We start from the raw sequence: 26,273 nt of genomic DNA, 5'->3' as shown, positions 1-26,273 counted from the left end.
TCGAGGCCACATGCACTTCCCATGAAGTCTGAGGCTGGTGCTCCATGTTATAGGAAAGGACACTTAGGCAGGTGAGGGACGCTCGGCCCCCCTTGCTGAGGCATAGGGCCTCTTGTGGGTGCAGGACAGGTGGCCTCCATGCCATCACACGGCCGAGGTGCTGACGTTAGCCCTGGGTACAGATGAGGACAAGGCAGCAGGGGAGGCACCACCCAGGCCAGGCCGGGCCCCAGGCTCAGCCGCTCAGCCCCTCGAATGCATCTCCTCGTGCAGTGGGGACAGGCAGGGAGGAAAGCAGAGCCACTGGCCCAACCCCCACCCCCACCCACCTTGGCAGAAGGCATGAAAATGCCCCAGATGGAGCTGCTCCTGGGGGGAGGCTGGCTTCTCTGTGGGGAAGGGCAGGGTGGAGCTGGGCCAGGGAGGCCCCACTGGGCGGTGCCTCAGGCTCCCCACGTGGGTGAGCACAGCACAGGGCACAGCACAGGGGTGGGCCCACATAGTCCTCATGTAGCATCGTCTGGGGCCTGCTGTGCCCGAAGGAAGACGCTAGCCGGAAACCACAGGCCTCCGAATGGAGCTGACCGCCCACGGGCAGCCCCTGGGGACCCCAGCCACCAGCACGCCACCCATGTGGCTACTACACAGCATGTCCAGCTCTGAGCCACCACCCAGGGGACGAGGACAGCCATGCCCCCTTACAGAAAAGGAAACTGAGGCTCGCAGGGGCAAAGGGCCTTCCAAGGCTGCAGCTGGTGAGGCGGGGGCTAGGGAGCAATGCCAGCACTGCGTTCAGGCCACTCCGCTGCCCCAGCCCTACCGGCTCTCTGGGGCCAGTTCCTCCCTCCCCCGGTGGCTTCCATACATCCTGCCCCAGGAGCCTGACACTGACCAGCTGCCCACTCGGCCCCAGACAGGCTGTTCAATCAAAGCGTGCGATCGGCATGACATCTCCTGGTATCTCTGGGCAGCTGCACCCCCACCTTCCACCCCCCTCCACACATACACACACAGCCATCTGGCGGGTCTGCTCTTCCTGACCACAGGCCAGCAAGTGCTCTGGAAAGAGGCATGAATCAGGGGTCCTGGGCTTGGGGAAGGGGTCCCAGCAGTGCCTGGGGACCTCCAGACAACAGCTGCAGCCAGGAGCTGACCCAAACAGGAGGAGAGGAAGGTGTCACAGGCAGGATGAGATCGTGCAAACTGTCCACCCCACTCCTACCACAGGAGAGCCTGCGGCACCTGCCCGCCCACCCGAGCCAGCCCAGCTCTGCCCCTCCTCCAAGCAGCCTTCCTGGGTGGACACCGCCAGGCCAGCCCAGCCCTGGGGAATCCTGCGCACAGCCCTGCGCCTCCAGGGAGACAGGCATTCAGGTTGAACTAAAGTCCCCAAACGTCATGAGACAAGTCAACAGACACACGGGTAACCTCGCCCGATGTGGGGTCTCCTGACGTCACCCAGGCGTGGGGCCACCTGAGAACCCTGCCCCTGTCTGGCCCATGCTCGCCAAGTTGCTGGGTCCCTGTCCGTGCATGCTCCTGCCCGCCACAAGCTTCAGGGCCGAGTCACCCCCGCAGCACCACTGCCAGGTGTGGCAGCTGAAGACCCCAGCCCACCTGAGCCAGCCTCTTCTCTTCCCCCACCCACCAGTCTGTCCCTCTCCTCCCTCCTGCTCGCCGTGGAAAGGCCTTCCCTCCCCGCCACCAAGCTCGGCCAAGCCCTCCACCAGGCCGAGGCGCCCCTGCCCGACAGGCCCACCAACGACACTGGGCTGTCCAGGTGCAGAGCAGGGATCAGCAGGGCTCTCCGTGTGCCCAGCATGAGGAAGTGGGAGCTCGGGGCCAGGCTGGGGCAGGGAGTTGGGGTCTGTAGGCCCAGCCAGACCCCCCTTCTGCAAGACCCTCTCTGCGGGCCATCATGAGGCAGGGCAGTGTTCGGGACCCCTCCTGGCCCTCGGTGAGTTCAGGGACAGCACAGGTCCCCCTCCTGGGAAGCGGCGTACCCACCACGCATCACCAGCCTCCTCAGCAGGGACCAGACCTTCACCGCAAATGACAGAACTGGGTCTCGGATATGCCAGCCCCTCCCGAGTCTCAAAGCCCAGCTGGCGCAATGCCACGGTTGGCACTCAGGTGGTACAGAGCTGGTGTCCAAAGTAAGGTCCTGCCAAGGTCTGGGGGTCCTGGGTGTTTCAAAGCCACACACCCAAATTCGGCTCTACCTCAGGGACTGCAACCCCAGGCCTGGTTTCACCCACCTCGACGTCCAGCGCCCCGGGGGAGGCACATGAAGTCTTCTGACCACTGAATCCTGCACTGGGCCTGAGGCAGCACACGGCGGACACGTGATGCCTTTGACAGCGGACGGATGGGCAGGTGCCATGCAGCCTAGGACCCCGAGGACAGGGCGTACGTAGGCCGGGAAGCACTGGGCAGGAGCCAGCCCTCCATCGCAGTGCCACAGCAGGGTGGCTGTTCAAGCCTGGATGAACTCAGCCAAGACTCAACCCACGTGTCGGCCACCTGCGTCCCCCGGGATCAGATCAACATTCTGCCCGTGACTGGGCTCCATCTGCAGCAGAGGACAAGCAGCCACATGGGCCCTGGGGGACCTTGGGACAAAACTGGGCTACAGGGACCCTCTCAGCCAGCCTGAGCTCAGAGGAGCTGCACCTGGCTCTTGCTGCCCTGCATCCTGAAGACCATCGCACCATGATGACCGCTGCACCAGCAAATGCTGCTCTGTCCTCCCTCTCAAAACCCTGGCTGGCCCTGCCACCAAAATGTTCCAAGCTCCAACCACAGACCCTGGGGTTTCACCTCCTGGGAGGCTTCCAGGTCTCCCCCAGAGCTCTGGCATTCAATGCACACTGCTCTTGTAACCTGCGAGGGGTCCTGCATGACCTCAATCGCAACTGCCGCGCCTGGCACCCTCAACTCCCCTCGGTGCCTCATGTCCCTAGAAACGGCACCACTGTGCAGGCCCAAACCACATGGTCACCCCAAGCCCCCACTCCAGGCCTGTTGGCCATGGCTCTAACTGCAACCAGACCCACCGGCTCCTCCATCCCCACAGCCATGGCCATGGCCGCCTCTGCTTCCGCCTCCTAAGTGGCCACGAACTCCCCTCCTGCCCCTGGGGTCCGTCCTCACCGGCAGCCAGGACCCTCACTCAGCATTCACGGCCTCTGAAGGATGCTCACCACTGTCAGGACAGGCCCAGCACCTCTGGCCATGTCCTGCCTGGCTCTGTCACCCACTAGCCCCCTCCTGGCCACCAGACCTCAACGTCTAGCTCTGAACTGACCGCCCCAGCCCCTGTCAGTGAGCCCCACCCCGGAGCCTTTGCACACACTGTTCCCCCAGCCTGAGAGATCCTCCTCCACCTCCCCACCAGCTGCCCCTTCCCAGGCATAAGCCCACCCGCAGCATCCCCCTGGAGGGCCTTCCCTAACCACGCTGGCCACTGACCCTCCGCATACCTGGAACCTGCCCGTCAACGCAGGCCCCTGGCCGTCCTCCCCCAGCCCTGTGCTCCTCCGGAGAGGGGTGTGGGGTCACAGCAGGGGCTGGCTCTGACCGACCAGGCCCCCCTCCTGCTCGACAGAAGCCTGGACACTGCGACCCCCATCAGGGTGGACGGCACGGTGTCTGCCTCCCAGGCAGACGGAGGAGCCGGGCTGCGCTCGGGGCGCAGAGACAAAGGCAGGCTGACCACGAGAGCCCGCAATTAATCTCGGTCAACACCGCGGCAGGGCGCGTCATCCGCCCAGCAATTTACATTTTTATTAAATTACACAGGAAAATTAGAAACATTATTACTTCCCTCGGCCCTTTAACCCTTTCTCTACCTGCTCTCCTTATGGCTGCCCCATCCTGCCCACAGATGACCGTGAGGTCCCCACCCTAACCCCACCTGTCTGCCACCCGCACAGTGATGGCAAGGCCTCCATCCCACCCTTACCCATCACCTCCACAGTGACAGAGAGGCCACTACCCCACTCCCACCCGCCTGTCACCTCCACAGTGATGGAAAGGCCACCACCCCACTCCCACCTGCCTGCCACCTCCACAGTGACAGCTGGGCCCTCCCTGCAAGGGCCAGGTCCAGGATGTGGTGTCTGGAGGCAGTGCCTCTCAAGCTGCCCCCACCAGCCTTGCCCTCCCCCTCCATAAGATGGGAGCAGTGAAGCGCTGGTGGGGTCCCAGCCAGTCCCACCTGTGACTCCTCCAACCCACACTGTCCCGACTCGGGCTCCTCAAGCCCCTGGGGCCTCCAGGAGGACCCTCCCTCAGAGGCAGCTCCTTGTCCCACCCTGGGCTTCAGACTCCAGCAGCTCACAAGTGCAAGCAGACAGTGGGGTGAAGGTGCAGCACATCCCCAAAATGGGGGCTCCACCCTTGGGGGCATCCACCCACGGCACCCAGAGACACGCTTCTTTACCCCGCTAATGTGAAGCTGGGCAGTGCCAGGACCCGGGGCAGGTCCTACAGTCCCTGGGCACCCCTAGTCCCCGGAGCCCAGGTCCTGGTCAAGAAGATTAACGAGAGCCCCTAAAACGCCCGGGAACGGCCAGCCACTGGCAGGACCTGCCGAGCGCTCAGAAGGAACAAGCAGAACCGGCTACAGGGACCAGTGGGGGTGAGGCCACGGCAGCCGGGGGTCTGGGGAGGCCCCTGGATGAGCTGACAGCTGAGGGAGACCTGAAGGGGCAACGGCAGAAGGGCATTTGGGGGAGGGGACGGTAAGTGCAAAGCTGTGGCGCTTGAAGACATCACATCAGTCAGCACAGCTGGTCCCCAGCAAGCCACGGGAGGGCAGGGAAGGCAGGGCAAGGATGAACGCCAGGTCCCGGGCTGGAACGCCACCCCTAGGACCACAGCGGAACAGGAGGAACTAAAGAGGAGGGCGGCATGGTCTTGATCAGGTGCTTAGAATGGGCCAGCAGTGGTAGAGCCGAGGGACCCTGCGTGGGCCCCAATACCATACCACTCTGGGCTGTCGGCCACACCCCGCCTGGACCCCACCCCCCAGAAGTGGCCTAGGCTGCTGCCCCGACTCTCAACTGTCCCTATATGGACACCGTAAGACGCACATGTATCAGGAAACACGGGTATAGGAGAGGACCTCCTGAATGGGGAAATCAAGGAGGGCTTCCTGGAGGAGGGGACATCTGGACACAGGAGCAGCCACAGTCCCACCCAGGGGTACCCATTCCATGTTCATCTGTGCCGGGAACTGACACGTATTTAGTCATGAATGAACCGGGCCAGAGAGTCAAGACTTTGATTATTTTCACCTTCCCCGTCGTGCATTTTGCACTGACAGTGGCAGGGCTGGCGCTGGGGAGATGCAGCAGCAGTTAATTTCAACTTCAATTGCTCCCTCCTGCCTTGGCTCTTTTTCGGTTCCAGGTTTCACAAGTTCCTATGGAGGATGGAGGCAGGTAGCTGGTGGGACAGCCTGCCGGGGCTGCCAGCAGCTCCTGGATGAACACCTGGTGGGTGCAGCCAGGCCAGACATGCGATGTCGGCTCCTGCCAGAGCCCCCGTCCTGCCTGTGGCCTTGGTCTCTACTTGATGGAGGCCACCAAGGCCAGGGCTGAGGCTTCTCCAACCCCAAACTCCAGATCCCTCCACAAGGATCCATGCCAGTCCCAGGGTGAGGCCTGAAGTGCAATGAGCCAACCAGGTACCCCGACTGCTGACCACCCAAGGGCACACAAAAACCCATCAGGGCTTTGGCCCAAACTTTCCACCTCCTTCCCAGCAGCTACACTTCATGAGCACCTGACAACTGGCCCTCCACGGAGCCGGCACAGCCGTGGGCTATGCAAATACCAGCTAGAGGAGGATACGTTATCCTCACTCACCCGGTGGGGACACTGAAGCCCATAACCTCCAGGGCATGTCCACTTTCATTTTCTTGGCCACTGGCAGTGGTCCCAGCAGACCAGGGGCTGCCACACTCGCTGGGCTGGAGAGAGCTGGAGCCTGGGGTAGAGAAGCCACCCATCCACACTGCAGCTCGAGCACTGGGCCTCGTGATTCTGGCCGCTGTCCCCAGGCACACGGCCCAGGGGTGCAGGAGGCAGAGCCCACTCTGAATGGTTGTCACTGCTCCCCTCCTCCCCAACTCCACATCTGCTGCCCAACTCTGCTGGGTCCACACCAGGCACGGGGCCCGCACAGAGGCTACGTCCCATCATTACCACCAGTGTGTTGGGACAGGAAGCCCAGTGCCCATAGAGCGTCGAGGGAACCTAAGCTCAGAAAGTCTCCTATGGAAGGCAGCACACAGACAGACGCCGCTCGGAGTGGGAAGCTGGTTGCTAAGGGGTATGGTGGTGGGGCCTGCCTGGCTCCTGAGGATGGAGGGGCGTCCGTGGCCAGGCAGCAGTGAGAACTCCACCCTGGGAAGCCACAGAGGGCGCTACACAGCAGAGAAGCACAGTTCTCGGAGGCCCGGGAGGTGGGAAGGAGAGGGCTCCAGGGCCCAGGGCCTGGGATCCAGCCCCGTCCCAACCTCCTGTTGGGAGTCCCCAGAGAAAGGAACCAAGGACTCCACTTCCACCTTCATAAAAGGAATCTAAGCCTTGGGCGGGTGCCCAGGGTTGGGGGTTTTGTCAGGAAACCTCCAGTTTCCCCCACCCTGCAGCTGCTGAGTCAGGAGCAAAGGGGCGGGACCCCAATCTCAGCCCCTTCCGGCGGCAAGGGCAGGAAGCTGCACCCCACAAGTCTCTCCAGATACCAGGCTAGATAGACCCCAAGCTGCGGAGCCAGCCCCCTACCCGCTCCTCCATCCAAGGAGGAGACACACCACAGTCTCCGCACATGCCGGAGCCAGAGGAGGCTGGGAAAAAGGGAGGCCCAGGGCAGGGTGGGGACAGACCTGTCCACATTTGTACTGCATGGGCCCCAGCCTGCCAGGTCCCTGGGGCCAGCTTCAAGTGCAGGGGACGCTGGACTCAGGCCTACAAGGATGGAAAAAGAAGGGCAGAGCAGGCACACATGCCAGGCAGAGGGAACGGCTTGAGAGGTGGCACAGAGATGGGGCCACACGGGGCATGGCCCCCCAGAACCTCAGCAGGACCAGGCCCCATGAGGAAGGGCTGCATCCTGTGGAGAGGGCCTATGGGGAGATGCCCACCCCACTGGGGTAGGGCCACAAGGGCCAATGACCGGCCAGAAGGTGAGAAGGCACCAGAGGAGCCCATCTGCTGACCCAGCCGGCCAGCCCCGCCTTCCAGGAGGAAACACTCTTCCCCATAGTTGTAGAAGATCCTCTGCTTGAAGGAAGAACGCAGGCTCCCTCTGCTCAGTGCTGCGCCTGGCTGGGGATGGGCGGATGGAGGGTTGGTCCCAAGGCCCCCAGGCCCGTGACAGTCCACCAAGTGCACACGCGTCTCTCCTCTGGCCCCTGAGCAAGATGGGGATAGGGCAGGGGACGTGACCTCTCAAGCCTATGTCAAAGTTGCACCTAATGACTGGTCTCGCTTCCTGGCCCTAAGCAATTTCTAGGTCCTAGGATGGTTCCAGAACTAGCTGCCCCTGCAACCACTCCTCCCAAGAAAATGCTTCTTCCCATGAGATACAACACTCATGCCCTCCTCATGTTCCTTTGTCCTACACTGAGCGCCCCCTATTCCAGGGGATGCAGGATGCTGACGGGCAATCCTGCATGAGCCCCCAGAACCCAGAAGAAGAAACTCCTCCTCCCAGCCCTCAGACAAAGACACTGAGGTTCAGAGGGGACCCCAGCCAGTGCCCTTCCCTGCTCCCAGGCAAGAACTGAAGGACAGGCCTTACTTCAGTCAACCCTCACAACCACCTGGGCAGCAAGTGCCCTCACCCCACTTCACAGATGAGAAAGTCGAGACTCAGAGAGAGAGACACGCTGCCCCAGGTCACACGGCATGTAAAAGGTCTGCGTGGGGCCCAGAACTGTGGGCCGCAGACAGCTTCCCTGACTCCAGGGCAGGAACCCCTTCCCGATCTCCCAAGGCCAAATGCTCTGGGCCCAAGACACCTCCCAGGGCGGGGCAGGTGAAAATCCCATAATCTGCTGGGGCCTCTCTAGAAGGAGGTCCCCCCACCGCCTAGGCCGCGGGATTGGGTTTCCCGGCCTCTAATCAAAGGATTACCAGACAATCCCCGGCACCCACACGTGCCCGCACCCGCAGTCATGCCACCCACATCACCCACATACAAAGAGAAGGTCACTGCGGTGGTGGCAGGGCCACAGCCACCACCTGCGCTCGACCCGCTGAGCCAGCCAGAGCAGGAAGGGCCAGGCAGGCAGGTAGGCAGCCTCCTCCGCGGCACTGTCCACTTTCCTATGGGGCCAGGTTCCCCCAAACTCACCAGGTCAGGGCGGCCCACACCAGCCATCTCAGCCCTGGAGACCACACATGGCCCTGTGGGAAGCACAGGGGCCTCCTCCCGCAACCCCGCAGCCCCATCACCTGCCTGGGCTCACAGCAGCTCCCACGCAGTCCCTTGCCCCCAGCTTGCTGTTACCACTCTGCCTGCACCAACCCACTGCCCCACGCTGATGGCAGGAAGAGGCCGCACAGCACGCCGTCCCGAGTGCCGGCCTCTGGGGCCTGACCACCTGGGGGACCTCCGCTCTCTGTGCCTCAGTTTCCTGGCAGGGAAAGGGCAAGGATCTGTCCCTCCATGCCCACAAGCTGTGTGGCCTTGAAGATCGGCTCAGCCTCTCTGAGCCCAGGCGCCCTCTGTAAATGAGGGCAACTCCCTCCCCCAGGGTTCTGGGAGGGCAATGGGCTTGGCACAAGCTGGTACCGGGGCACCTGGTGCACTGTGGCTTGCTAGTCCTCGACCCGGACCCCCGCCCCTGCCCTCACTCTGGCCTGGGATCCACAGTGGGTCCGGGGCTTTCTCCAGCCTGATCTCACAGTTCAGAACCCACTACCCACCAAATGCCAGCACGAGAGCCCTCACCCCAGGCCCAGCAGAGCGCCTTCAGGGAGACGCCTCACCATTCGAGGTCTTCATGTCCCCCAGCCAGCAACACCCACCACAGGCAGGCTCCAGCTGGCCGGATGCTCTGACAGCCCCTACCCCCAAGGTTGGGATTCACAGACCCTGGAGCACAGTGTACCCTCAGCGGGTGGGGCCAGGCCAGCAGTGGGCAGAGCCTCAACAAACCCAAGCCCAGCCCTGCCCAGCCAGGCCCCAGGCAGTGACGCTGCCAGTCACACACCCAGCTCCAAGACCACACCGCCCAGTGCCTCTACCTCCCAAACTCCAACCTCAGGCCAAGACCCAGAGGAGGGGTGGCAACAAACAGTCACACACCAAGACGTTCCCCTGCCACCATGCAATGCCCCATGGTGCTACCCGAGGGCGGGACGAGGCCAGCCACCCTGGAGCTCCCAGAAAGAGAGGAGCTCTGCCACCAGGTGTATGCCGGCCAAGCTGCGAGCCAGCCCAACCCTGGGCCACCCACGCCCACGTCTCCTCCGAGGTCCTGGCCTGGGCCAGGAAGCCGGGTGGAGACCGGAGGGCGGGGGCCTATCTCACCCAGAGTTGCTAAAAAGAGCCAACGGGCAAGTAAAAATAGGAAATAAAAATAAAATGGCTCCAGCCAGGCCTGGTTGTTTGTGTAGGAAGCAAGGCCCCTCCTCAGCCAGCTGGGAGGGCTCGGCTCCAGGTCCCTCCCAGAGGAGGAATGTCCCCCCACCCTAGCAGCCCCCCAGGACTCCAACCACACGCCAGAACCCCAGGCTGGAAGTGGCTCATAGAAGAGTCCCAAGAATCTGGGTTCAAATCCCAACTCTGCCGTTAACTGGCCACATGATATTGGGCAAGGAGCTGAGCCCCTCTCTGTAGCTCGGCCTGCTCATCAGCACTGGGGTACAGGGAAGGAGGGAGTGTGCCACGCTGTGCTGGGCACACACTCCAGGTACCACCACCCACGGCGGGGCCTGCGGTCACAGCTCCGGCCACCCACCTCTCCCTGTCCCCACCAGGGCCCTCCCATCTGTGCCCTCACTCCGCCCCAAGGTGGGCCATCAAGAGGTGAGAGCACCAGGCCAGGGTCAGGAGACAGCCTGGCTGTCAGCTCGCCCCGCTTGCCAGCCGTGCCGCTCTCAGACCTCAATTTCCTCATCCACACAATTAGAGGAAGCCTTCCTTCCTCTCCTTTCCTGCGAGGCCTTTCCAGGGTTCACATGAGGCTCATTCGCACTAAAGTGTGCGTGACTGACCCTGGCTTCAGGATTGGCTCAGCTCATTCTCCCAGGGCGCAGAATTCCACAGAAGACAGGCTCCTTGCTCCTGGAGCTGAGGCACCCCAGCCAGAGGGCCAGGGAGGACCGCTTGGGCCACAGCTCACACATCCAATCCACCTGCCCAGCCTGGATGGCATGTGGCTTAGGCACTGCTGGCATCGCTCGATGAGGCAGCTGCAGGCCAAGGCGCGCATCGAGGCTCATGCACCGAGACCATCTGCTTAGGTGCCTGCGGAAAGGGAGCTGAGTGCTTCCGGTGGTCAGTGATACCTGCCACGCTGTAGGCCAGAGGGCAGGCAGTGAGCCGGTGCCACGTGAGCCCCACTGGACCAAAACATACTGCTTCAGAGTGCTCCCGGGCACTTCCTAAAGCCCCTCGGCCCTCGCTCCTGGCTTGACAATTATCACCCCTGTGCCACTTCCTGGGAACTGGCTGAAAGGTCAGGGGGTGACATCACTGGTCTGCCCCAAACCACCATCCCCACGATGGCCAAAGTCTTTCTAGAACATATATCTGCCTGCAGCCCTCCACAGCCCCCTACAGCTTCTCATTCTCCTGTCCTGGACCCCCAGGCCTCAGGACCCTTGGCTACGGAGGGAGCCAGACAGCACGGGCAGCGGCCAATCTCAAACCTGGACTCACAGGCACAAGCCATCAGAAGGTATGGGGCACACGACACACAGAAGCACACACAGGCACACATGCCGACGCAGCACGGGCACAGGGAGACACGAGGACACACGGATACACGCTCACACAGGGACAGGGACAGAGGGACACAGACATGGATGCACACAGATACAGGCTCAGACATGGACACAGATGTGCACAGAGGAACACACATGGACGGGGACACACAGGCTCACACAAGGGCATAGGAGTGCACGCTCACATATACACACAGGTTCACACACAGACACACAGGCTCACACAAGGGCATGGATGTTCACAGACACACACACATGGGCTCACACACACACAGACTCATACACACACAGGCTTACACACAGACTCATAAACACAGGCACACACACAGGCTCACACAAGGGTATGGGTGTGCACAGACACACACATGGGCTCTCACACATAGACTCACACACACACAGGCTCACACACACACAGGCACACACACAGACACACACAGGCTCACACACACAGGCACACACACAAAGACACACACACACAGGCTCACACACACAGAGACTCACACAGAAACACACGCACAGGCTCACACACACATGCTCACAAAAGGCCATGGGTGTGCAGAGACACACATACACGGGCTCACACACACACACACAGACTCACACACAGACTCACACACACTCACACAAGGGCGTGGGCATGCACACCCACACACAGGCTCACACACAGGCACACACTCACACAGGCATGGCACCCACACACTCTCACACACAGGCTCACGGGCTCACACGCACAAACCCTGGCTGGAACCCCAGCCATGCACGTAAGCCTGCCTGTCCCTTCGCTCCATGCCATTCTGGCTCCAGGCGCCCAGAGGAGGGTCTGGGGAGGACAACACGCCCCTGAAGGCCAGGCAGGGAGGAAGGAAAAGCGCAGAAGGCGCCATGCCAGCCACCTCAGTCCTGGCCTTTCTGCCAAGAGCCCTCCAGGCTGGCCAGAGGGCATGAGAGGGTCCCCACGGACAGGGCACAGGGAGGCAGGGCCCTGAGCCCATGGGGCCAACCCCAGGGGGGTGACCACCAGCCCTGCCCTGACACCAGGCACACGGGCGGCGACCTAGGTCCGGCTCCGAGTCCCCAGGTCCCTGCCGGTGTGGGCACTGCCAGCGACAAGCAAGGCGTCCACTGCAGGAGGCAGACAGCAGTGGTGACAACAATCGGCTCCTTGTTCTCAGAAAGGCGGCCAGGCAGACCTGAGGGAGGGCAGAGGGGTCAGCAGGGAGGGCAGCACGGGGGCTGTCTCCAGAGTCCTGGAGGGAGGATCTCTGGGCTCTGGGGGACCCTGGAGACTCCCAAGTCCCAACAGAGGCCTGCTCGCTCCCCCAGCCTCACCCGCAAGGCTGGGCAGAGTGCAGGGGTCTGGCCCCAGGGCAAGGCTGGGGTGCCGGCTGTAGGGAGAGGGGCACCAGCTGCCCCCTCCGATAACGAGTTCGCAGCTTATCAGCCACGTCCAGGCTGCGTGGGCTCTGGCAGCCAGCCCCTCCCCTGCCCCCACCAGCAGCCGGCGAGCATCACTGCTTCCTAGGCAGGAGGCCTAACTGTCCACACGCAGGCAGGTCCTGGCCACTGACTGCGGCCAGACGCACGTGGGGACACACCTCTCCCAGCCAGCAAGAGTGGCAGTGACCTCCCTTGTGACCCCATGGCCTGGGGGATGCCAGCCCAGGTCAGAGGGACCCAGGCGCCACTTGGGCTGGAGGCCCGTCAATCTGGGACCAGAAGTGGCCTGTGTCCTGCAGCCAGGGGGACCCTGACATGAGGAGGCCCTTTCAGCGCCACAGCTGGCATTTGTTCTTTAGAAACCATGTCCCACGGCAGCCACAGGCAGCCAGGAATGAGCCAGCAGGGGTCGAATGCCTGGCGATGGCCGTGCCTCACACACCTGCCGATCCTGCCGGCCGGAGGGAGGCCCAGGGAGGCCCCGGGACAGTGCAGCAGAACCACACACCTGTCTTCTGTCAGGGCTCCTGACACCTCTGTTCCTCCCTGTGGTCACTGCCCAGCATATCCCTCCATGCCCTTCCTGAGCCCTACAGCGTCTGTGGCTGCCGCTGACGGCCCATCTCCCCCACTGGCCTGGCAGCCCACGAGGGCAAGGACCTGCCTGTCACATCCTCAGAGCGGCTCTGGACAGAGGGGCCCTCCGTGAGCACTGGTGGCGCAGTGACCCAACTCTCCCCCGCCACCTCTCAGGGCTGGCACGCGGCCACCTGAACTGAACGAAACCCGCCTGTCTCGTTTCTTTTTGGAGAGGTTCAAGTTTTGCATTCTACGTCTGCTCCAAGGACATCCAAGAGTCTCTGGGCGACCCCCCAGGGGGAGGCGCGCTGCTGTCTGATGCAAGGGAAGGCAGAGTCAGCGAGCTCTGCCCTGGAAGCCTTCGATGACGCAAAGTGAAGACACAGGTGTGAGGACGAGACACTGGCTTTTCCCAGGCCAACTCCTACGCATCCTTCGTGACCCAATTCAAAAGCCCCAACTCCCTGCATGGCAGGGTGAGCCGCTAATGCCTCCTCTGTGTCCCTTCTGTCTCCAGTACCTCCTCCCACCACCACACTCACGCACCATCTCCACCCCAGACTAGGCTCAGGGATACCTTACAGGTAAGACAACTAAGGCCCAGAGAGGGTTAAAACATCTGGTCCAAGGTCATATACCATCAAGTGGCAGCACTGGGGTCCATTCCAGGCCATCTGACCCCAAAGACCACCACTGCCCGCTTGAGGGCTGAGCCTGGCTCTACTGGGCCTTCCTGGCGGCCAGGAGGAGCCTGACGGATGTGGATGGATGGACAGACAGATGAACAGACGGACAGACAGCAGGCAGGTGGGAGGCATGCCACTTCCCTCGTGGCTGGCCTTGACCCCCACACTGCCACAAGTTTCAACAAGACATGCTTACCAGCAGAGGAAGGAGCCAGGTCCCCAACAAGGGCAGGCATTTGAGGCTGAGCACCCCTCCCTCTCTCAATCTGGGAATCTGAGTTCAAGGACTCCCAGGCTCTGTCCAGCAGCCGGCGGCAGCCACATCCTCAAACACGCTGAGCACTGGTGGGGCCTCACCACAGGCAGGGGCATCCCCCCAGCCTAAGCCTCAGCCTCAGCTTCCACCCAGGGCCCCCAGGGATTCCAGCTGGCCCAAGGAATCCTCAAGGACAGTCCCAGACCCTCCCATCTACTCCCACTCCCAGAAACCGACACCGAGCTAGACACACAGCAGGACTTCCCTTCCCTGGAAACTGGACCGGCCTCCAGAAGGAGGGGGATTCAAGTCATGGCCACAATTTGAGAAATCAACTTTGCAAGGAACGGGCTCACCCGTCACATTTCTGAACCTGGGGGGTGGAGGGGATCAGTCGGCTGACCACGTGAATTCATGCCACGAACTTCATGAGGCTTATACGGCACCTGGCACTGTGGGCTCAGCAGCCACGAAGATCTAGGGCCAGCTCCGAGCCTGGAGCCAGCCCTGTGTTGAAAAAGACTCTGAGGTCTGAGGGCCCCACAGGAAGAGGAGCAGGGCCCATTTAGTGACATCCACTGAGGCTCCGGCCGGCCACACGGGCACAGTGGCACACTTCCGGCCGTGGACTCTGCCTGGCATCCTTCCTTCTATTTTCCAAATGAGGAAATCAAGACGAAGAGGGAGGAAGGAACGTGCTCCAAGTCACAAAGTCCATGCGGCAGAGAAGACCCGGGCTGTGAGCATGCCATTGCCCGGCCCACTGTCTGCAGGGGCCTGGAGACCAGCTCTACGTTGCCGCTAAGGGGTGACGCCCCCTGTGATCCCAGCCTCGGGAGAAGGTAGGTCACACAGGACAGAAGGGTGGATGGCTCTGACCTTGTGCCCAGGAGACTGAGGGGAGGGAAGAGGAAGGCCCCGCTGCCCTTCCAGTCCTCACCACTCCACTGGGCCCGGGACGGTTCGGTGGCACTGCCTGCCAGGCCTGTGCCCACTATCTGTGCCCAGAGTGACCTGGCACCCCTGACGAAGGCCCCGCCTCCCTGCCCTACACCTCGACCTTGATCCTGGGCAGAAAGTCCACGAAGGGGTGGAGTAGGGGCAGTTCCACCGCCTCCCGTGGACTCTGCTCACAGTCAGAGCTGTTTTCCTCCCTCTGGGTGGGGAGAGGGGCGAGAAGCCATCCAATAGCCTGGTACTCACACAGGGGGCTCCCAGGCAAATGGCGCCTAAGCTGCCCACAGGGAGAGGCAGGGACCAAGGCAGGGCCACAGGGCACTACAGGGACAGACCAAGGGGCATAGGAATAGGCGGTAGGGAAGGGCCCCAGCCGCTCCTCCCAGTAGTGGACACACCCCGGGAGCCCCGGGGTGGGGTACCGCACATGGGCGCCAGTAGGAGTCACACTCCAGACCTGGGCAGGAAGGAGAGGGGACATCAGGCCAGCTGGGGGTGGCCAGGCTGTAGCGAGGCCCACCCCCAGCCTGAGCTCCTCACAGGGTTAATTATTCCCAGGCCAGCTGACCATAGCCCCATGCTCACAGGGGTCCCCACCAGCACGGACCTGGAAGCCAGCCAGCAAGGGGCATGCCAGAGGAACCTGGTCACACAGTCAGACCCTTCAGAAACCCTCCAGGGAAGCCCCCCGACTTATGCCCGCACGGGCATCCCTTCCCCCACACCCTTGGCTGGAACCAGATGCCCCTGGAGAGAATCCACCCATTCTCTCTGCCTTGATTCCTTCCCCACTTCCCACCCAACAAACTCCTACTCATCCCTCAAAACCCAACTACATCACCTCCTCTGTGAAGCTTCCCTGACCTCCCCCAGGCAGTTTACAGGTGAGACAACTGAGGCCTAGTGAGGTGAATTTGCTAGCCCAGGGCCATACAGCCTGTGACTCAGAGGGGCGCTCACTCATCGCATGGGGCAGCCTACCTCACCAGTTAGTTTTAGACATGAGAAAATCAGTGAGAGGTGCCTAATGAGGTGGGAGAGGCTACAGAGCCATGTGACACTAGGTGGAGGCCTGGCCTCCATGCTGGGGACAATGGGGTGCCATAGAAGGTTCCAGGCAAGGAAGGTCAGTGCCCAAAAAGGACTAGCCTGGCCTTGAGTGATAACCGTCATGGGGACTGACCCCACTCATCTGTGGCCCCTACTGCCTCTCCTCTGCCATGCCCCCAGGCCACCACTTCCCCATTATAAGCTGCACATCCCGAAAGTGCTTCACCACAACATGCCCAGTCCACATCCAGACCCAGACCCACCCTGGCTAGCTCAGAGCCCATGGCTTCCTGGACCCCAGCAACCCAGGCCCTATCCCAGCCCAAGTCCTGTCCCCTCAGCTGGGGAGGGCATAGAGCCATTTCCCAGGGAGCTGGTCCCCAGGATGCCACCCTGACCAATGGCCAACAGCATATCAGAACAAAGCCAGGGTGCCAAGAAGGCAAGGCAGAGGCTTTGACAGCCAGAGGGCCCCCGGGAAACTGAAGCCCACAGAGGGGAAGAGACCTGCCCAGCGCTACACAGCAGCCTGGTCAGAGAGCAGCCCGACCATGTAGAGAGCTGAGTTCGAGGGACGGCTCAGCACACACCGTCACCGCCACAGCCCATGCTATCACTGCAGCAGTCAATGACACTGCTGCCCAACGCCCAGTCCTATTTCTGAGGAGCAAACGGTCACCAAGGTGGTCCTCTGGACACCAGGCCTGGGTTGACAGGAAACCAGGAGCTGGATGCGGCCTGCCAGCCTCTCTCCAAGGCACCAGGTACATCCTCCCCAAGCACAGGCTCTGAAGCCACTGCTGACAGGCAGGAGAGGTGCTTTTGATCCCACTCTCTAAGTCAAGCCAGCCCTTCCTGCACACCTGTACTGGGTGCTGCAGGGATGCCCTCGCCCCAGAAGGGCCCTGCCCTCAGGAAGCCTGGGAAAAAAGAGGCTGGATGGGTGGCTGGCACGTGGAGAGCTCCCACCCGCCAGGCACCTGCACCAGCAGCGGCCTCAACGCCAAACACAGGCGTGGGATCACCCCATGGCCCTCAGGCGGAAGGAAACTGGGCAATAGTCAGGCACAGACCCAGCAGGCTTGCCAGCAGGAGCTGAATGCAGGCCCTGGGCACCAAGTCCAAAGCTGCAGCCCCACCCCAAGCCCTGTACCGTGCACACTAAGGGGGCTGCTAGACAGCAGGTGGGCTCTGGCTGGGGAGGAAGGCTGAGCCTGCACAGGTGGAGAGGGCAGAGCAGGCAGAGGGAGTCCCGGCAGAGGCACAGGGCGGCCCAGGCCCGAGGGCGCCCGATTCAGAGGGGCTCGGACACAGCAGCTGTTGGGAGCCCACCCCAGCGACTCCAGCCACCTGTGCTGTCACTGCCTGACCTCTGCCCAGGGCCAGTGTGGACACTTAAGCTAAATTGGTCAATTACAGGGTACTTAGATCCCTCCCCGGGGCTTACCAGCCTCACTGCATTCTGGGCTGTAGCACCAGGAAGCCTGTTGAATCAGTAACCTCATTACAGCCGGCGGCCGCACCCGGGGTTGTCTTTGAACTCCGAGGGTTTATCCATGGCGGCTGGAGGATTTACACACGGCCTGGCCCAGGCCCAACTCACTCTCCCCTCCCCTCAGCGCCAGGGGCTCCAGACCCCGCACGCACGGCAGCAGTCTGCACCGACACCCATCACCCCCAGCCCTGGCCCCGGGTACAGCTGGGGAAACCGAGGCCCAGCTGGAAACTACTATGGCTTAGACGGCCAACAGAGGTGCAGGGAGGCCAGGCACGGCCTCTGGGTCACCTCAGAAGTAGGTCTGTGACCAAGGGCTTCCCGGCGTCCCTCACCCCAGCAGGCAGTGCCTGGAAGAGGCACTGGGGCTGAAGCCAATCATCAAAGACAGATGTGGGCTGTGCAGGACAGACCCCGTGGCAACTTCTCACACAGAGACCCGGAGAGGCTCTGATCCCCTGAAGGACCCCTCAGTGTCCCACTCCCCAGCCCCAAAGTCTGGTCCCCTCCATGGTCTCAGCATCCCTGACCCAGCCCCAAGAGGCCCGGCTGCTCTGCTCCCCCTGGACAGCCTGTCCCCCACTTCATCCAGTGCCCGGGGAGTGCAGGGGGAAGCCGGGGGCAGGGCCAGGGAAAAGGTGCCTCACCCATACCCATGCCCGGGAAAGACGACCCCAGGCCAGCCCAGGGACCTGGCCTAAGTCCCCAGGAAGATGCTAGGAATCCTCCACCCCCTTCCCACGCTGCCATGCTAAGGAGCCCAGCCAGGGCAAGGGTGCAAGGCCATTCATAGGGGCCCCAAGGCCCACCTGAAACCAGTGAGCCACCTGGAGAGAGTCACTTCCTCCTTCCAGGCCTCACCTGGCTGCCTCCAAGCCACCCTCTGCACAGCACTGGTGGCCTCATTCCAGCCACGAGCACCATGCTGGGATCCCCCAGTCTCTGGGCACCCATGCACCTACGCCCGGCACACAGGCCCTACCCAGCCTCACCTCACACATGAACCCCCTCCTGGTTCCAGCCCTGCAACCCCACCCTTGCGTCCTCACCCCCTTCACCCCCTCCAGGCCAGACCTTGCTGTCCCTACCGCTGGGCACCCCTTCCCCACCCCTCCTCCACAGGCAGCAGGACCAGGCCAGCACCCAGTGGGCGCTCCCTAAGCCACGTGTGGACAAGCCCACCAGCAATCCCCGCCTCCCCAGCCAGGGCTGTCAAGGCTCTGCCAGGGCACCCTGGGAAGGCTGCGGCCAACACCTGCATGCATGGGGTGGGGCGCGTGTGCTGGGTTAGGACATCAGAAAGAACTGTGCCCCTACCCTGCCCTGCCCTAGGACCCGGGGGTCCAACCTCACTCCGTCCACTCCCCCAGGTACCTCAGGAATTTGCTGCAGACAGTGCTGCCCTGGTGGCGTGAGGAGGTAGGCAAGCCACAGTTCCAGGCTGGGCCTCTGCTGCTCACCCAACTACAGCTTTCCACCTGGGAGTGGGGGCTTCTCCTAGCCAACACCCCAAGCCAAGGACAACCCTGGAGTGAGGATCAAGAGGTCACCACTCCTTAGAGGGCCTTCAACCAGCACAAGAGGCCGAGATGCCCAGTCCCAGGGCACAGAGCTGGCATGGTGAGACCTCAGCCCTCCACCAGTGTCCCCACAGAACAAAAACCTCACTCACTCCGGCCAAGACCAGCAATGGGGCTCCCGGGAACCAGCATGGGGCACAGACCCAGCCTGGTCAGTGAGCAGCCTCTGAGGATGCTGAGAGGCAAGAGGACCTGGGGCAGCACAGCCTCCACCCTGGGGACAGGTCCTCCTAGCTGGAGCTCAAGGCAGCCCCTGCTAGTCAAGTGCCGGAGAAAAAGCAGGCCCCGTAGCGGGACACAAAGGCTGGCCCACAGACCTCACCCAGGGTTCAGTGTCCCCATCCACTAAGTGGGCTTGTCTCTGTGACACCTCCACAAGGTCCCAAAAATAAAGTCCCTGGCACGCAGCAAGCGCCCGCTGCAGCCATCGGCACCTTCATGGGGCAGGGTGAATCCTGGACAAGTTGGGGTAATTTAGAAAAAAAGGAGGCCAACAAACCCAGCAGGGAGCACCGTGCTCCTTGGGGGACCCCATGAGGCCTGGCTCACTCACGGGCATGCCAGGACACGGGCCAGCGGCCAGCAGCGCCAGGTGAGAGCCTGTGACTCCGTGTGTGTGCAACGGTGAGCGTGCACACACCCAAGCCCAGCACGCGGTCCGCACCCGCTCTCCCCACGGCGGCCGGGCCAATTTTCCTTAGCTGCTTTCTGCTCCATTTCACGCTCATTCAGCTGCTGAGCTAGACAATTGCTTTGTAACTCTAGGGCGCAATTTCCCTGTCTGTGAGGCGCTGGGGCACAACTGCTCAGAACATCTCGCACCAGGCTTGGGTGGGTGTGCAAAAACCGCGGTCCCTCGCCCCACCTGCCTTCTTGGGACTCTGAGGAGGGTCCCTGGAGCAGCATAGGGGCTGGTCCCAAGGACCCAGCAGCAGCGAGCGCTCTCCTGTGGCAGGCCTATATCCACAGAAAGGGCTACCTCAGTGTCCCCGATGTCCTCTATTCCTGAGTCTGTTCCTCCACACCTGACAGCCCCCAGCGACCATCATGGCCTGTTCTGGTCCAGTGGTGGAAACCTGGCCCCACCTGACCCAAGCAGGAGGCACAAAGAGGACCTAGCCACAGGCTAGGGGAAACACCCCACAAACAGACTCCCCGAACTCCCAGCCAGCCTATGACACACCAGGCTGCCTTCTCCAGCATTTGGAAGAGCCAATGAGTGTGTCCATTTTCCAGATGGACAGCCAAAGCCCCAAGAGGCCAAAGAGCAGACCAGGCAAGCAGCGAGAACAGAAGGCCCAACCCCAGGTGGCCTGACCACTCGCCCAGCAATGGGACACCGCCTGTCAGAACCTCTTCCTGGGAAGGTGCTGATCCCTGCAAAACCACGACTATCTCCATCCTGCAGGTAACAAAGGCCCTGAATGGGAGGGGGCAGAGAAGAAGAAGGAAGGATGAAAGACGGAGCTACACCCTATAAAATGGAAACATACGGGCAGGTGGGCAAGGTGCAGGGGGAGGAGGGTGATCCCTCTACCCACATCATACCACCCTGAAACCGATCAGCTTAAGAATCTCAGGACAAAGGTCTGGAAGGTAACCCCCAAATGGACACCAGCCCCCAACAGCCACAGGCCAGCCCCCCAGGCCCTTGTGGCCCTAGACCCCAGCCTCATCCCTAGACCAGCAAATGGCCAATTCCCATGAAAACACACCAGTTAACGGGCCAACCCAAGGCCCTGGCCACCAAAGCCAGCTAAAAAATACAAACTCAAGCCTGGCAGAGAAGGGAAGGAGGGGCAGGTCTTGGCTTGCAAAGCCCGGGTCCCAGGGACACTGTCCCAGCCCTGAGCCAGCTGGGGGTTGTGGAGGGCCTCTGCCCTGTGTCTGCCGGGACAGCTGTGCCCTCTTCTCCACAGGACAGGCATTGCTCACCACTCGAGGTCCCAGCCCTGAAACATCTGACACATGGCAAAACCAAACGTCACCCAAGAAATGAAACTCCCCAGGCAGCCTCCACTGGCACTGGGTGGACATGTAAGGCTTTCACCCCACCCCCACACCACCTTCCATGCAGCTGAGGTCTGTCCCACCCTCTCCTGATGCCAGAGCCCCCTGCCACATGCACAACCAGCCCCCAGGGGCAGAGGGGCACACCCCTGAGTACCCCCTGTTCCCACAGTAATTCCACAGCAAACCCTGCAGACACCCTTTCCCAGGGGAGGAAACAAAGACCACTGACAGCGACCTCCCACACAGCCACGGGGGAGGGGGGGCAGGGGCCAAGAGAGGGCAGTCAGAGGGGCCTCCTGGTGGAGGCGAGCCCCCCACAGGCCCTGAAGGACAGGCACAGCTGGAAGAACCACCAGGTGCTGGCAGAGCTGGGAGCCAGTCACAGCAGCTGCCCGTGAGACCAGGGCTGCCGGCTCAACCTGCACCCCACACCCCAAGGGACTCAGAGCACCCGCCCCCCACCAGCCTTTCCTAGGGGCCCAGCTCATCCCATCCACATCTGGGCAGAGGGTCACAGCTGCATGCTCGGGTCCAGGCCCAGCAGCCAGCCCTAGGCAAGGTTGGAGGCTAGCAAGCCAGGGCCACCATCGGACTGGGCCATTTTTCTCCCCCTGACACCTCCCCAGTCAACAAACAGGGCCCCTCCAGAGTTTACCAAAACAAACACCCTGCCATCGGGCAGCGCCCGCGCTAAAAGACGCCCTCGTCAGGCCCGAGCGGGACTCCAAGCCCAGCCTCCTGAGAGTCACATGACCCTGTTATTTCGGGAGGCCCCGGAATGTGCTCTATTTTGGGTCCCAAGGGCTCTGATGTTACCAAAAGCCCCTCACCCAGGCGGCAAGCTCACCCAGGCCCCCGAGTGCCCCAACTCCAAGAGTGGTCAGCGGGCCTACAGCTTTGCCACCAGGTCTCTCCACAGGCGCATGGGGTCTCATGTGGTCTGAGACCTTTGGACTCTGTGGACGCTGCCTGAGTCCCACCATTCAGGATGAGGCCAGCCGGGGCCTTCTCCCCGGCAGGCGTGGGGGCGCGGCCAGCCCCAAGCAGCAGGGCCAGGAAGCTGGGGCTGCCTCTGGCGAGTCCCTCGGCCTTGCTTTCCTTCCAGATCTGGACGCTGGACTCATCCCTGCCCTCACTGAGCGGCTCGGTGGGCACCGACTGGGATCCTCCCCCGGCCCACCAAGCCCAGCGGCAGTGAATGCTGGCAGGAGGAAGCCCTCTCTACCCCAGACCCCAAAAGCGGCTGGGCAGCTGTAAGGGGTGGCCGAGTCTCCCCAGCAGCTCCAGGTCTGACCGGTCGGCCAGCCGGGCCAAGACAAGCCAGGCCCTCCACCACTCACCCCGAGGAGGGATTAGGCTATGTTGACAAAAGGGCTTAGACAAGTAGCCGCTTAAATGGACCTTCGACTGCTCTGGACTTCAGAGCTGGTCACAAGCTTAGAAAAAAATAAAATGTAATCAGAGCCCAGGACTCTCTGCTCAGCCCTGGGGCGTGGGCTGCCTGGGAGGCCATGGGCCAGTCGGGAGAGCTGCTGCTCAAGAAGACTCCTAGCTTCCTTGTGGCAGGGGAGTGCCCAGGGAGATCCCTGGGGCAGTGGCTCGGAGGCACGACCTCTCCTCCTCACAGGGACTCCAGCAAGCGACCATGGCGACTGGGCACCCCTTGCTCCCTCACCCTACATCCACCAACTCCGTGGACTATCCCTGTCCCACCCAGAGCATTAGAAACAGGGACCTGTTCGGTTCTGAGTACTCAGCTAAAGTGCAACCAGCCAGGCCCCTGCCACGTCCAGGGGCCAGACACTGAGCTGAGCATTCTTGTTCCAGAGGAATCGTCTGGGAGAGCCTAGCTCTGTGTGTGTGGATGTGTGTGTGCACACGTGTGAGTGCAAAGCTTTAATAGGGAAAGGCAGCCCCAGCCCACTCCACACTGCACTCGGTCACAGACAGCGCAGCATTCCCTCCTGTCTCACACAGCAGTACCACGAGCTGGGGATGCTAATCCCAAATCCACCACTTTGTATCCTGGGGGCCCAGCCTCTCCCAGCCAGTTTTCTCATCTGCAAAATGGGCATGAGCGCCCACCCCTGGAGGCTGAGCCCTGGAGCTCATTCAAGGCCTCGAGCCCACCACTCCATCATGACAGAGGCAGGGAGTAAGTGTTAGGTCTGACAAACCTGGAACCCACCGCCTGCCCCGGTTACGGGGCAGCACACCTGCCTGTGAGCAGCAGAGGTACTCAGACTCTCATCCTCACATCCAGGAGGGGCTAGGTCCATGCTGGCTCCCCTTGATGCCCCATCTCACTAAACATCCCTGCAACTACACTGGCTTCTGAGCACCTCCTGGGGTGGCCAAGCTGCACCCCAGGCTGCAGGGAGGGTGCGCAGGAGGGGCTACGGATGGCGGGGGCTTCATTCATAATCAGCTGTTTCAATTTCCATTCAGCACAAATCCTTCACCCGGCCTGACAGCCTGGCTGCCGTCCCACCACCAAATTAATATCCTTCCCGGAGCTCATTTATAAAGTCTCCCCCTTCTCACTAGCTTCCAAACCCTTGGGAGGGCAATGGGTGGGGGCCCCAGCCATGCCCTCTCCCCCTCCTCGGTAGGTCTGGGGCCTGGAGTTGGCGGGCAGTCTGGGATAGGAAGCTACCGGGCGGGATGGCAGGAGGAGGAGGGAAACTGACCCTCCGCGCCTCTGCGCTGTCCTGCTCACAAATGGAGAGCCAGCCTGGGAGAACACCCGGGGGTGCCAGAGTGAGGGGCCCCATTTCTGGGATGGGGCCTTCCCAGGTCTGACGTTCTGTTCATACAGCCCCCGGAGGACCCTGCCCACCCGGGCGTGGGCTGCTTTGGGAATAACAGGGTCCCAGTCTGTTTCCTGGGCGGACACACACCCAAGGGCCAGCGGCCTGCTGGAAGCCGCAGCCCGACGGGCGGGCGGCGCAGAGGCCGCTCGGGGCCCAGCGCGCCGTCCCGGTCCCCAGGCCAGAGAGGCCGGAGCCGCGGAGCGCAGAAGTTGCTCCTCCCGCTCCGGCAGGGTTCCTGTGCGGCGCGGCTGCAGCTGGGCGCCGGGGCGCAGGCGGCCGCCGGTGAGACCCCTCCTCGTCCCGGGCGAACCTGCCACCCGCCCCCCGGCCCCGCCGCCCGCCCGCTGCCCAGCCCCGCCCGGGCCCCGCGAAAAGTTGCCCCGGGTCGAACCCCCCCGGGCCCGGCGCCCGAACTCACGCGAAGGTCGGCAAGGGGTCCGAGCGGGACCCGGGCCGGCGACCCCCGCGCGCGCCGCTAACGCGCCCCCGGCCCCCTCCCGCCCGCCGGCCCCCGGCCCCGTCCCCACCCGGCCCGGCGAGCACTCACCGAGCGGCAGGAAATGTTTGGTGTCCATGTCTGCGACTAACTCATGCCCGGCCCGCGGCGCAGGCAGCGGGCGGCGGGCGCGGCGGCCCCCGGCGCGGCCGGCCCGGGCCCGGGCGGCGGGGAGCCGGCGGCGGCGGTGGCGGCGGCGGCGCGCGGAGGCCGCGGCGCGGCGAGTTGTTGCAAAAGTCGCCCAACAATGTAAACTACTTGTGTCTGCGCGCCGCCGCCGCGCGCGCCCGGCCCGCGCCCCCGCCGCCGCGCGCCCGCGCCGCGCTCCGACCGCGGCGCTGCGGCGCCGGCGGGGGGGTGGCGGGGGGCCCGCGACGGGCGCTGACTCGGCGCAGCGCCGCCGCCACCGCTCGGCCCGCGCCCCGCCCGCCGGGCCCCGCCCGGAGCGCGCCCCCTCCGCCGCCGCCGCCCCGCGATCGCCGCCCGGCCGGCCGCCGAGTTGCGAGCGCCGTGCAAACTTGCGAGTTCGCCTCCGCCAGGGGTTCCCGGGAGCCGCGAGGAGGCGGCGTGGGAGGGGGCGGGGCGCAGAGGGAGCGGGGCGGGGGCGGGAGCAGAACTCCCTCCCCGGGCCCGCCACACACTCGCGCACACACACACTCGCACGCAAGGGCCCGGAGGAGGCGGAGAGCCGGGCCGGGAGCCCAGCGGCCGGGCCATTGTCTGCGCGGCCACACAAAGCGGCCGGGCGGTGGCCGCGAGGGGTCCCCGGCCCGGGCCCGGCAAGCGCAGAGCGGGGCGGGATGGCCGCGGCACCCCATACCTCGCACCCCGCCGCGGCGGACACGTGGGGAAACTGAGGCCCGGGAGTGGCGATGAGCCCCAACGCCAGAGGACGAGCTCCTCGTCCGGGGAAGGTTTCGTCTTCCGAACGCTACCCCCCGGTCCACCCCACACTTTCACGCCCTACCCCCACGGAGAGACCCAGGAGCCCACCGGGAACGAGGAGGGGCGCGCGCTTCCCCTCCTCATCTACCCGCACTCCTGGGACCCCTCTTCAAAGGCACCAGGCTGAGCAGGCGCTGCCCGGAGTTGGACATAGACTTTGTGGCCGGTGGCTATTTTTATGCCCTGGGTAGTTCTCTGCCTGACTTTTAAATTCACGATTTGTTTGAAAACGAAAGGAAGCACTCCTGCCCCGGGACAGCTCGGGCCTCCTCCGCGCCGCGCGCCGCCCACCGTCTCGGGCGGCTGGAATTCGGATTTGGGTGTGAGCTACCTGCACGCCGCCAAGCCCAGCTTTCCTGAGCAGGCGCCGAGGCGCCCCGCCGCGCCCTCCCTCCGCACCCCCACCGCGAGCTTGCTGCCCGCCTAGACCTAAGGGCCCGGGCTGCGAGGCACAGGGGCTAACCAGTCACGCAGGCTGCGCGTGGTGGCCCGGGTCAGGGGACGCTAATGGGGAGGGAGGTGAGGAGGTGATGACCGCGTGTGGACAGCCATGACACGGCCCAAAGATAACAGCCCGAGACCAGAGAGGTGTCCTGCTGCCTGGGTGCCCCTCAAGTCGGGCCACCCGGAGCGGGGTTCCACGAGGGCTCCGGTGGGAGGTCTTGGTTCCACTTGGGACAGAAGTGCCCTGCTTGGGCAGCCCACCCCCAGCACAGCCAGAGGCCAAGGCAGCCCTCTCCCCCTGCCCCTCTTCACTGACCCCTGGGCCCCTACCAAAGGCCACCCTGTCCCCCTATTCACACACCCTGTCCAACAGGCAGCCTGCCCCACTCCCTCCGGGATGAGGGCCCCTGTTGACACCTGGTCCTCACCCACTGTGGCCACAGCCACAACAGACCCACTTCCCCACTGCACATGGCATGCCGGCCCAACCCACTGCCCTTCTAAAACTGAGTTCCTCCTGCCAGGGAGGGGGTCGGCAAACACAGGATAGGACTGAGA

General features: G+C 63.2%; 1 protein-coding gene across 1 annotated transcript in view; it reads right to left on the bottom strand.

The window, feature by feature from the left end:
- RXRA (retinoid X receptor alpha) overlaps window positions 1-24,599 on the bottom strand; it is a 115,772-nt gene extending 91,173 nt beyond the window's left edge. The window contains exon 1 of the mRNA XM_054500682.2: window positions 24,378-24,599. Within this exon, the coding sequence (XP_054356657.1) occupies window positions 24,378-24,405 (28 nt within the window). The 5' untranslated portion in view covers window positions 24,406-24,599. The remainder of the gene's footprint in view (window positions 1-24,377) is intronic.
- Window positions 24,600-26,273: the final 1,674 nt, after the last annotated feature.

The sequence above is a fragment of the Pongo pygmaeus genome, chromosome 13 (genome assembly GCF_028885625.2).
Source record: "Pongo pygmaeus isolate AG05252 chromosome 13, NHGRI_mPonPyg2-v2.0_pri, whole genome shotgun sequence".
Classification (NCBI taxonomy): Eukaryota; Metazoa; Chordata; class Mammalia; order Primates; family Hominidae; genus Pongo; species Pongo pygmaeus.
The sequence above is the reverse complement of the archived record's forward strand: the minus strand, read 5'-3'. Positions and strand labels throughout refer to the sequence as shown.